The 13,076-nt window shown below is 40.6% G+C and overlaps 1 protein-coding gene across 9 annotated transcripts in view; it reads left to right on the forward strand.

The window, feature by feature from the left end:
* The window catches only part of LOC118422867 (protein F37C4.5-like), a 61,727-nt gene that overhangs the window by 34,421 nt on the left and 14,230 nt on the right, over positions 1-13,076 (forward strand). For 7 of the 9 annotated variants that reach the window (XM_035830682.1, XM_035830683.1, XM_035830686.1 and 4 more), the window contains exons 2-6: positions 790-1,024; positions 2,213-2,302; positions 2,936-3,060; positions 9,306-9,347; positions 9,997-10,126. In XM_035830682.1, coding sequence (XP_035686575.1) covers positions 790-1,024; positions 2,213-2,302; positions 2,936-3,060; positions 9,306-9,347; positions 9,997-10,126 — 622 coding nt within the window. Of the gene's footprint in view, positions 1-789; positions 1,025-2,212; positions 2,303-2,935; positions 3,061-9,305; positions 9,348-9,996; positions 10,127-11,258; positions 11,313-13,076 lie in introns of all 9 variants that reach the window. The other 2 variants (XM_035830687.1, XM_035830690.1) reach the window with 2 other exon arrangements.

The following is a 13,076-nucleotide window of genomic DNA, read 5'->3' on the forward strand; positions in this document are numbered from 1 at the left end:
TAAAGTAGAATGTCAGCAAAGCCTAGTCACAAATAAACCTTATTACCTGTTTTCAAGAACCAGAACCCAGGTTTTAGTGGGTCAAAATCTTACAGTCCTCTGGCTGCACCTGGGGCTGTTGGTTTATTGAGGTCACCAGAGCGCTGAAGGCTTCCCAGCCAAATAGAGAAAGATCTGTGTAACCACCTTAGACTAAATATCATTACGGTCATTTTGTTGCTTCACAAACTATCATGTTCCTATTTTCTTACATTCTAGAGTCATAAAGTCAATGGTGTATTTGTATTCACTCTTTGAAGTTTTACCAGTAATAAACTGCTTTTCATAAATTGTCTATCCTTCATCCCATTTGGCAAGCAAGTGTCTACAGGGCTTGAAATGCTTTTTTCTGCATACCTGCACTGGTGTAGGTAACATTCAAAATTACCTGCACCAGGCAGATTTTACCTTGAACCACTCTGAATTCAGGAAGTATGTAATCAAAATTGTGCAGGAACCACTGTTATTTTTTTCTTTTCTACTTTTGGTGGTAACAGTCAATGCAGCTAATAACAATCCACATACGCCTACATCATAGGACATTTTTGCCAGTGCAGGTTAGATGCAGGTAGACACCAGAAATACCTGCACAGCTCCAATTTTACCTGCACTAACCTGCATATGCAGGTGGTATTTCGAGCCCTGGTCTAGTATCACTGAAATCACATAGTCATGGAACAGGTTGTATTTCTTGTCATGGTTTAAAGTTTAACTTGTAGTAATATTTGACTGTTTTTCCCTCTATCCCAGAGTGGAGTGTAAGGGTCCAGCCTCCATCACAGAAGTCACATATCACAGCAAGTTCATTCCTGCCGACGAGGCTGAAGAGAATAAGAAGATCAGGGAGCTGAAGGACAAGCTCAATGAGCTGGAGAAGACGAAAAAGGCCCTGGTGGCCAAGAAACATCGGCTGGAGAAGCAGAGAAATGTTCTGGACGGTTTTGCAGATAACATGATCAAGCCAAGTTCCCCTGGGGAAAATAAGGTGTGGCAAGTTGTTATCTATTTAAGTATGCATCAGTAAAACTTGACAAAACCTACTAGAAGCTGACTCAAACCAGGAAAGTATTGGCCAAAGAAATGTGGTAGAAGGGTTTGCCGATAACATGATCAAACCAACTTCCCCTGAGGAAAATAAGGTAAGGAAGGCCATTATCAATAAAAAATACATGAGAAAACTGTAAAAAAAACAAAAAACATGTAGACTCAAACCAGAAAGGTACTGACTGACTTGTGAAAGAGAAATGTGCTTGAAACGTATCAGGCCAACCTCTAAGAGGGGAAAAAAGTAGGAGAGTTGTACATTATCTTTCAAACAATCTACAATTATACAACTGATTTAAAAACTCAGGTTTACTCAAACCTGAAAAAATTACTGACTGGTGAAACAGAAATTTGCTGGAAGGCTTTGCATCAACATCAACAAACAGATGGCTGTCTTCTGATGATAATAGGGTAAGAAATGATGTTATCCATCAACCAATGATTCAGTAAAACTGATCAAAAACATAGGCTAACCCAAATTAGGAAGGTACTGATTGGTGAAACAGAGAAATGTGCTGAACTGGTTTGCAACCTGTAGTTAAGTACATGATTGCAGGTGGTATTTCCAGCCCTTAGAGTAAATTGGATTTCAGGTTTCTAAATCAGTTCTCCACAAGCTGAGGCCTAGAGACATTTGCCATAAGGCATAAACATTCAAGGTTAATTAAAGATAAGGAGGTTTCTTGAATCTTTAATATCAGGGAGATTAAGACATTCAGTGCCTTTCTTCAATTTAGATCTGGCAAGTAATTCTATGGATCCTCTGAAAGGAAATCAAAGCCTGGACTGTCATGCAGGAAGATGTCAAATTGGGGCCACTTTCACAGTCATGTTGACTCACTCAGTGCTAGCTAACCTGGTTATCTATTCATTTATATTGATGACTTTTTAAACCAAATACATTGTCCTGTTTTGTAAGGTTGAGCATTACTAGATTTGCTTTGTTGAAGCACAATGTTGGTCAGATGAACATCTGCTTAACTTTTTCCAAGTTGCTCAGCTCTATTAACTGATACATATAGAGCCAAAGCAAAGAAAAGAGTTAAGTGTACTCTTCCTCTTGAACACAGGAATGTCATTTGATACTAGTATGTCCTTGCATCACAGCTTTTGTCCCCCTCCTCCCCAGGAATCCAACAGTGACAACAGACTGAGTCTGAACATGGACACGTCCCTGCTGGACTGTATGTCAGGGTTCTTTGATCTGTATGACAAACAGGTATGATAAGATTCTTATTTTGTAAATTTTATTGTAAACATGTAGGTCTTGAAATGTGACATGCAGTGATGGAATGTTGAGTTCTATCACTGGGTTCTACCTGCCAGGCCTTCTATAGTCTGCCTGTCACCTTTGTCAGGGTTGTAATGACTACACATTCCCACTAGGTGGCTCTGCAGTGAGATTCTAAGTTCCTAACATGACTTTTTTTGTAGACCTGACTTTCCCTCCTTGTTCTGAACAAGTACTAAGTTCAAGTAGCAATATTTTCAACACTTATCTGTAACTAATCTGATACATTTGACGTTTATGTTTTAACGGCAATTGCCAATTGTACTTAAAGAAGCCAATTTGAAATCATGGTTCTCAGATTTAAAAAGCAGACAAACACATAAAGCTAAGCTGGAGGACCAACTAAGGCAAAGTCTAAAGGGGGAGTCTACCTTGGTACACACATTTTTAGAGAGTGAATATTTTCAGGTCCAGTTCCATACCCCTGGTCCAGTTCCATACCTCTCCTCTATTTTGGCTCCATTTTTACTATGAAATGTCCAAATACCAAAGAGATAGATGATCCAATTTGCCTAACTTGCATGGTGTGACCTACCTAACTCTGTGTGTGACTGCCACCAGGCTCAGAAGCTTGACGAGGCTCTTCAGGATCTGGACCAGGAGATCGACTCTAACGAGGATGCCGCAGCCGTCACCAGGAAGAACATTCAGGAACTGGAAATCAGCAAAGACTCACTCATGATCAGGTAAGTTACAGTACAGCCTCCGGGTTTTTCAGCATCGTGTTTCGTGATCACGCAAGTCGCCCCGCGTGTTCACGCAAGTCGCCCCGCGTGATGAGGCGATCGCCCCGCGTGATTATGGGTGACGTCTTGCGCGGCACACGCGTGACAACAATCGTGGGTGACAACACGCAAGGTGTAAAAACGTGGTGTGAGACCGTCTAGGCCAGCCCTTCCTGAACTCTGCGGAGGACCCGTGCGTCTTTAACGTCCCTTGGGGCGAACTGTTGCGTCAGTGGGAAGCCGCTTTAGATACTACATTTTACGCAACGATTGTGTAGCGCAAAAAGATAAAATTACGTAACAAAGTAACGGGTAGAGTAGCTGCCCATCTAAGGCTGCACAACTGTCGATTTTTTCATTGAAATAATGGCTAGATTATATAAGAAATTAGACGAGTGGAGACAAGTTGCAGACAACTGGTGCAATAGCGGCACGTATCGCCTCGGCCCGGAGAGCCTTCTCTCTTATCTCACCGATCTCGAATAAAACCTCGTATGCGTTTACCAGAAAATTCCCTAAAGTTTGAAATATGACCCTGCAAATTGACCGACAGTGTGGTGTTTTAGACATCGTGTTTACAAGCGGCAAATACTTTACAAGTACGCTGCAATACACAGTGATTAAAACACGAACAGAATGCCGGCCCTTTTGATCGACATGTACTTTCGGTCTGCTTTCGGTGTCGGCTAACGAGCCTGTCTACTTACGAGGTACATGTACCAAGATTTTTTTCTAACTAGGAGGAAAGCCGACGGACATATTTTCATAAGTTGGATCCTTCTTTCTTGAATGTCTGTAATTTAGTTAATTATACCGACCTCGATGAGTAGAGGAAACAGTTAATTGTCACAAATAAACACTGTGCCAGAATGTTCAGTCCTCCCAACGCTGCATCACCCGACGGCCGTGCGTTGAAGATAAGGTTACGTTTGTCTATGCCGCCGAAACTCGAGAAGTTCCGATCAGAAGAGATTGCGACACGTAAGTAGCGTCATTCGCTATACATTTCTTTCACTATTACGTGTATCTTACGTGTATCTAGGAGAGCCCACTTTACTGACGGTACCGTGTCAAGAGAGTCTAGCAAAGGTAAATCTTAACGAGATAATTTTTTGTATTGTACTTGCCACCCAAGACGATCATTTTATACACTTACGAACAATTCCTTTTAATCATCCGTGAAAACTCGCACGCCGACTAGAACAAAGAAAAAAGAAACACGCCCCTGTAGTTTCCAGAATTACACATACAATGATACATATGACATAATGATCATGCATGAAACTTTAACCTATCGACGATATATCTCCAAGATTATTCAAAGACCAGTGACAGAACCTCATTTATATGCAACAAGTATCAAGTTTTTTTTGTTGTTTTTTTGCTGTCAGTATTCCTCGTCTCTGATTGGTTGTCGAAAATGATTGAATTTTCGTCCCGCGAAACTTCAGACAGCCCGGCGCCGGGCGGCAAAACTTCAAACAGCCGCGACATGTCAATCAAGACCACGTCCGTGAGAAAGTGTATGTTTCTTGAGTTGCGGTTTTGGCGAAACACTATCAAAATGCAGAATCTATATTTCATTTTTATCCGGATCATAGACTATCCTCATCATTTCATGTTAGATTTAAAGCGCTCAAATTCTAAGTAAATTGCAGTTTGGAAAGTCGTACCCACAGAAAAGTTGTTCAGATGGCATTCATGTTTGTATACACGTGAGGTACATTTTGTACGTGCGGGTCCAATCTTTTCAGCTTGCGCTGTTCTTTACATTTTGCCGTATTTTTCTGTGTTTCGTGGATATATAAATTGAATATATGAGGACATGAATTGGCTATTTATACGCATGAAGTGACCACTAATGTTTCTATATACATACATTTGTATATAATATAAACGACATACATGTACATGTAATATGAATAAAGGATATTGTGTTTGATCATAACTTACTATTTCTAGATACACTGACGTTCCTTGGTTAGACATCGATAGCTACTTTTCTACGCTAGTAAAGTAGAATTCAGGTTTCCATCCGCCGGTTTCCTTGACACTGCTGAACGTCACGGTTGCAACTTGGCATGAAGACCTACCTGGATTCAGGTTTCCATCCGCCGGTTTCTTTGACACACTGCTGATCGTCACGGTTGCAACTCGGCCAACAAAACCTACCTGTTCCTGAGTTCTTGTGTCGGAACACCGCCATCGGACGATCCGGGTCGTCAGTCAGACGACGGACGCAACCATACTCAAGGGCATACTGGTATATTAAACCTAATGTGTTTTTATTCTATGTGTTAATTGTGTTTTGTTTGCGTATCTGTTCAATCTTATATCTGTGTATCTGTTTTAACAAAGTTGTGTTGGCGCCACTAATATTACCTCTACTGTATACATTAAAGATAGAGGTTTCTAGGCTAGGAAAGTAGAATTCAGGTTTCCATCCGCCGGTTTCCTTGACACACTGCTGATCGTCACGGTTGCAACTTGGCTAACAAAACTTACCTGTTCCTGGCGCAGCTCTTGTGTCGGAACACCGCCATCGGACGATCCGGGTCGTCAGTCAGTCGGCGGACGCAACCATACTCAAGAGCATACTAGTATATTAAACCTAATGTGTTTTTATTCTATGTGTTAATCGTGTTTTGTCTGCGTATCTGTTCAAACTTATATCTGTTCTAACAAGGTTGTGTTGGCGTCACTAACATTTCTTCTACTATGTAACGTTTCTATATAACTTTCTAACATGTTTGAGTCAGTTTAGCTACAACTGTTATGGGCTGTTCAAGGAAGTTCACTCTTTTACACATACTCGGACTGTTTGTCACTCTTTTACACATACTCGGACTGTTTGTCACTCTTTTACACATACTCGGACTGTTTGTCACTCTTTTACACATACTCGGACTGTTTGTCACTCTTTTACACATACTCGGACTGTTTGTCACTCTTTTACACATACTCGGACTGTTTGTCACTCTTTTACACATACTCGGACTGTTTGTCAGCAACACGTATATATCTGGTCGAGATACTACAATGAGAGTTTGGTCCGATATTTATGTGAATACATAAATAGATATAAACGACGTCACGACATATTACTGCCCTTGGAACATGAAAGGTAAGTTTAATACCGATCTTATCGATCGTCATTCGGCAGCTTCTACACCGTCAGGATCGACCATCATCTGTTCCGTATGTTGGAAATACGGTAGGTTGTTCATTTTACTAAATATGTCAGTGTATGAATAAATTTGATACATTTTTTTAACAACAACAAAGGGGACATATAGTACATTACTATGGTGTAGTACACAGTAGTGCCGCACTCAAGCAGACTGGCTTATATTAACGGCACCACTGGGCAAAACATTAAGAAAGCATTCTCAATTCTTTGATCGTGGCTACATTGGCTTGAACCGGTAGCGTAATGAGTTCGATATTCATTGATCATCCACCCCTGTAACATTGCCACGAACATAGTTCAAATATGATCTACGCTACCGATATACAGTCTACAAAGTATTTCAATTAGTCTGTTTTAGACACTGTTGTTAATACAAATGAAGAAGAAAAAAAATTAGACAAACCAAGAAGAAATAGCCACATATTAAACACGGGGCTAGTGCAGAGAAGAAAATTCACGCAGAATATTGTAACAGTCATCGTGGCCTCCTTCTGTGGGAACATAGTTTCAAAGAAGCCGCTCCTTGCTGCACATGTGTCAATCAAATTCAGCAGCACGTGAGCGCAGACCTAATTTTTTTCGTCAAGTCTACCGACACTTGAACAGTTACGTCAATCGTGTACTTGCACACACTTAACAATCAAATCATCTGTTGATTTTATCGCAACAATGTTGGGCTCATATTGGCGCCCAAAAAAGACAAAAGAAAAGGTTGACAACATGTCGCACGACGTTCTAAACCCACACAAACCGTGCATACGTCTAAATGTAATATGATACACTAGTAGTTGGCCGAGGCAAAGGAATTTGCATAAACAGGTCACGTTCCAGCTTTCCTCTGTGCGGTGCTTGATGTTCGGATGTAGGTATCTGCCGGTCGAAGCCCGTTTAGTTGGTAGTGTGACCTCCAGGATTTTGTACAACTGCGCTGGCCGCATGGGACATTCCTTGGTCATTTTACGAAAGTTATCTGTTAAATGTAAATGGTCTGTAATGGGTGCTAGAAGCGGTCAGAGAAACTTACCTTGTTGGCGGAGAAAACATGTAACAAGTTAATGATGTAACGTTACGCAAGTTTCATTTTTGCCCGAGGCTTGGACGAGGTTTCTTTTCCAGTGATTGGACAAAACTAGGTCAAAATTTGCATAAACAGATCACATTACAATTTTCGTGCCACGCAGCTTGTAGCGAGACTGCATCTACCGATCGGAAGCTCGTGGAATAGATTAGATACATTTGTACATTTTGTATGTCCCACAGTTTTAAAGTTGTGGGTCAGGGACCACCAGGATTTTGCACGACCACAGGGTCTGCATATAACTCAATTGATATTATTATGCTAAAGTTCAGTTTGTCCCAGCCTTTGTCCAAAGATGAGCATTACAAACAAAACAAAGCCTTTCCATATTCTTGCTACTTCTTTATAGTTCTAGTAGCGTCTACATCGTGTAACGAGCCGTGGTAAAAGTACAGTACACTATTAATTGTCTTCATTATGAGAATACGTACACCATGTGATACCGTCCATCGCAACAACAGAGTCCTAAAACACATTGTCAAATACAACAACAACATATCATTGGAAGGATTTGTTCGGTCGGTGATGAGACCTTGCATGACTAAATTTTCCAGACGTGTTTTCCAATTCCACGCGTTTTTTTTTTCTTGCGACAGCCGCGGCTCGTTCTGTTGTTGTTTTCGCTCGCCGTGGCAGCGCCGAAAGATGCCGTAGCTGAGCGCAAGAAAAAAAGAAAGAAAAAAACATCGTGTGGAAAATTTCGTTCTTTTTCTTTTATTCACACGCATCGGATTCAAACATGTGCTGGACAGTCGGTCCCTCAAATAGTAGCAAATCTTCCGACAAACAACGTGAGAGGGAACGGCGCAAGTGCGGGGTCTCACCATATCTCCTGGAGATTTTGCTCGGCTGGCCCTGGAGCCAGCCGCGGCGGCACCGAAAGATCGGGGGCCCGGTACAAGCATACTTTGCCAAATTGACATTATTCATTGCTCTTAAACTTACCATACCGGATTTTCTGATATCAATAAAACAAACATCTTGTGGAAAAATCATTTGCTGTTCTTTTATTTAGACGTATCATGTTCAAACATGCGCTGCACGTCACAGACGGTTCGTAGCAAATTTGTAGCAAATCTTTGATTGAAACAACGTGGGAACATTACGGGTGAGTTCTAGACCGCGAACGTGTGCCAGGTCTCCCACCAGAGATCGTGTTACGGGACACGGTTTACGCCCTGCGTGAGTCACGCGTGACCGCAATCGCAACGCTGCGTGTGCCACGCACAGTCCTGCGTGTGTCACGCAAAACCCTGCGTGAGGTCACGAAAAATTCTCCGTGATTGCGTCCGTGATATGCTGTGAAACCCGAAGGCCGTACTGTAGGTCTCTCTGTTGGCCAACAAGAAGAAAGGGTTTAAGATTTACTTGTTTAATAGTTTTACAAAATCAAAGTCAAGATGATTCTCAAACCTGACAATCTACTGGGATTCACCCATATGAAGGTAGCAAGTACAAAATGTGTCTTATTTGGAGGGGTACTGAAAAGGACATATTAACAGTTTCAATAGAACAAAACAGGAAAATATGTGGTAATCTGTTTTTGCACTATAAAACAGTCTTGTATGACTTTGGATGTGGCGGCCTTACCGTAACTTTAGATCCTCCCTTGACTAATATTGTGTCAGAAGTGGCAAGAGCATTATGATCATTCCATGTAATAGCATGATGTTTGCGAGCTTGCTGATGGCATCATCATCGCTGGACTACCAGATAGCAATTATGCTAATAGCTGCTCATCAATGACATCTTTATCATCATCATCACTGGACTACCAGTCTGAGAGATAGCTGGAGCATGTTGCCTGATTTGTAGTATCATGCCATGTACAGTTGTATGTCTTTGGAGTTGCTCCCTCCAAGTAGCTGTATGACTTACCTTGATCCACTGATTCTGTCTGCACCTCTCCTGACTGTCTCTCTGCCTGCTGCTCGACAGGTCCCCTCTGAAAACCAGAAACAGGCCTATAGAAAAACCAAGGTAACACACTTCTGGATGTCTCCACTCGTACTATTGCACTGCATGTTACTAAGTCTTGTAGGGTACAGGCTTACTCACGCTTTCAAGCTTTATTCACTCTTAAATTGTTCTTGGCAAGATTGTAAGAAATTGGTTGTACTACTACAATATGGTGATGGATAATACTAGGGGTAATAACAATGCATGATGCATGGCTTACAGCATGTTGGCATACAAAAGGTATGCTTGAGGACTAACTGGTGATTACATTGTAGCATCAACTAATGTCATAATGTTTAAATCCTATTGGTAAATGTAAAGAGCAATATAATCATGTGATATTTAGACTAATGTCAGCCATGTTTTAAAGTTTTTAACTTTTAGTGATATGATAAGTACTCAAAGTGAACAAACTCTGTTAAGATAGACATTTTTATCATGTAAGTGTTTCTTTTTTTTAGGTCCAGCAAAGTGAAGTGTCATTATTGATTGCTCTACAAGATCAAAGGACATTAACTTGAAATACTGAAAAGCATATTAGTCATTTTAGAAGTACTGTATTTGTTCAAAAAGGTTTAGGTGGTACATGTATTAGGATTTGTAGATTTATTAGACTTAAATCTTTGTAGACTTGGATCTTTGTAAATGGTCATTTTGTTTGCTGTCCCAGGGAGGTTCTGGTGGTTTTAGACACAAAAGAAGAGGCGAGGGTTGAGCTGATTGTGTCTTACGTTGTGAGCAAAGCCCGCTGGGCACCCAAATACGACATGAGAGTCTTCACCAAGGACAGTGCAATGAAGGTAGGTTTGACATTAAACTCATCACTCAGTGTCCCCTGCATGGTGACATTTCTTGTCAAGGTCCCAAACTGGTGCCGTTGTTGGATAGCTTGGGTACCATCCTACTTCTACCGGGGCTCCTTACACTCACTAACCTATTTTTCAAGGGTAGCAAGTGTAAGGAGCCCCAGTAGAAATAGGATGGTACCCAGGCTAGTTGTTGGAGTCTCACAAGGACATTTCCTTAGAAATGCTGCATGGTTGAAAATGCAGCTCAGGTCACACATATCCCCTTGTTTTATATGGAACAGTGTTGGTTTTCATTGGGATCATTGGGGAAGAGAGTTGCTATGGAACTTGCTGTGTGTGTATGATTTTGTCTTTACAACTTTTTTCTGTTGAAATTTTAGACTGCTATGGAATACAGTCATGCTTAAAAGATTCAATTTCAAGTATTGTAAAAATAATAATTAAAAGCAAACAGTGTAAAAAGAAGTTAAAACCATAACAAGATCTAGAGGATCAAATGAATTATTTGTGAAAACTTCAAGTTTCATTGTTAGTTCCACATGCTATGGGGCATCAACATTACAGTATGATACTATCAGATCTTCAGTGAAAACTTACAGTTTGATGTCATACAGCCTGGATTAAATCATTGGGAAAGCCTGACTGCCATTTTCATTCTGAAATGCTGCATTCAAACATACATGTAACTATCTACTAAACATTAACAAGCATGACTAACAAGCAAAGAGCATGCAAAGCATGTGTGTGCATGCCACTCTTACTAGCATTGTGGGAATCTTTTTTGGCAACAACCCAGGGGCAAAGCCAACAGTGGCATATAAGCTAGTTCCTGGTTTAAAGTGTGCATGTGCAGTGTGATACATTGTGGGCAGTATGTCAAAGTTGAAGGCAGTACATTTAAAATGGCCAGAGACCCAGGACCTTTAATTTTAACATGCTAGAAATGCATCACACTGCACATTCAACCATCCACTTCAACCTGTGGACTGCCTTATTCCTGTAGCCCTGTGTCTGTGAGCTCAGATTTTGGCGACACCCCAGGGGTGGAGCCACCAGTAGCGTATTGCTGTAACCCTGTATAAGTGAGCTGAGGTTTTGTGTAGCACTTGCCCCTCGTTTGCAGGGCGAGGATTGGGTGGACATTCATACATTTCTTTTACCATCACCCTTTCTTAAGGTCAGTACCTCCTCCCTCCTACCTTTCTCCATTCCAATCGCTCCCAGGGCCTCCCAACCAAGGAGGAAATTCTCACAGAAGTTCAGAAAATAACTTGAAACTTCAGCAAAAAAGTACACGCTGTCTGAAGGAAAGAAAAGCACCAGTGAGAGAAATTTTTTAGGATACCAGAAAGTACATGAATTTTGTATTAGAAGTCAAATTGTTATTGAAAGTTCCAGTTTTAGAATGGAAAATAGCGCCTTATTTGTTATGTAAATTAGCTTTATCTTGGTACCGTTATATTGTTTACTTTGACGCTTTATTGTTTTGAGGAGGACTAACACCATTGTTGCGTGTGCAAAATCTGTGTAGCATGAGATATGTATTTGTTCTTCACAAGTTCAAAACTGCTAACTGCACTTACTTTTTTTCACAAAAAATCAAACAGACAGGGAACATTAGTTAAGTGTGTTGTGAGAATGCCCTGCTTGGTTGTATGGAGTGTCCCGGTGCTGTGCATGCCCTGTGCTTCAGCATGCCATACTAGTCTTACCGTTTGCTATCCTGTCACAACTAACTCTGGTCACAGAAAAACACACGTAGTAACAAAAATATCTCGGTTAACTTTTAAGAAACTTACTTATTGTGGACATTCAACAAAATTTCTCTTGTTTGGCTTCATGCTCCTGTAAATCAAAAAATTTGACGAGTTCAAAAAAAGTCTATAATCTAACAAATATTCTACTTTTAATGCTTGAATGTCAGCATTGTAGACGCTTGATTGTCTGGCGGTATTGGGTTTCCAATTCGCATGCTTAGTCTCGATACAATTTTGGAATGGAAGTTGTTACCTAGATGCAACTTTAACTATGGATCATTTTGATTGAAGACAAATATTTCTTGACATGCAATGTTTTTTGTATGTAAGATCACACACAGATATCTTTTGCTAAACCGAGTCCTCTTTTTACAAACTGCTTCAAATTGAGACATCAGGTCAGTTCTTCCCACTGAGTTCTTTCTCCATCATTTTAGGCCAAACCAGTTAGTTTTTATGGTTCTCAGATATAAAAACAAAATAGTGAAAATAAAGACACAGGTTCATGAAGTGAATGTAGTCAAATGTGAGTTTTCCCCCCAACCCTCAGTTTTCAATTATTACTTTAATGACTGAGAACCAAGGACAAAAATTGGCATGGCCTAAAAGTGATAAGATGATGTCCTTGGAAGTCAATCCTTGCCCTGTGAAGGAGAGGCTAGTACTACACCAGCCTTGTGCTTACAATGTACATTGTATTGCAGCTGCATGTTAGTGCTGTTAACAGTAGTTGCCTGCATCATCTCATGGGAACATCTTGTAAAAGCTGTACCTTGAAAAAACGGACTTGTAAACATTTAAAACATAATTGAAATAAGGTGTTTGTAGCTTGATATGATTGAAAGCTCTTGAGAAACATCCTCAGTGTTTTCAAGGTATTACTGTATTACAAGTTGTTCCTATTCCTGCTTGCTTGGGTACAGCTAGTATATTCTGAAACAAGGACTGGTGGTGTGGGAGGCCACTGTCATTTGAAAAGCAAGCAGAAATGGAATCAATCTTAAGATGTTTCCTCATTTTGTCTGTATGTATCACCCTTTGTCATCTGGTTTGAAGACTGACTCATTTTCAACAGAAATAACATTTCAATGTTTTCCATTTTAAGGTATGGTCTGCCCTTTCCTTGGTGCTGAAATGGTAATCAGGTTGTTGTAATTGGACCTTCATGGGTTGCTACGATCCTA

Source organism: Branchiostoma floridae, chromosome 9, assembly GCF_000003815.2.
Source record: "Branchiostoma floridae strain S238N-H82 chromosome 9, Bfl_VNyyK, whole genome shotgun sequence".
In the NCBI taxonomy this organism is placed as follows: Eukaryota; Metazoa; Chordata; class Leptocardii; order Amphioxiformes; family Branchiostomatidae; genus Branchiostoma; species Branchiostoma floridae.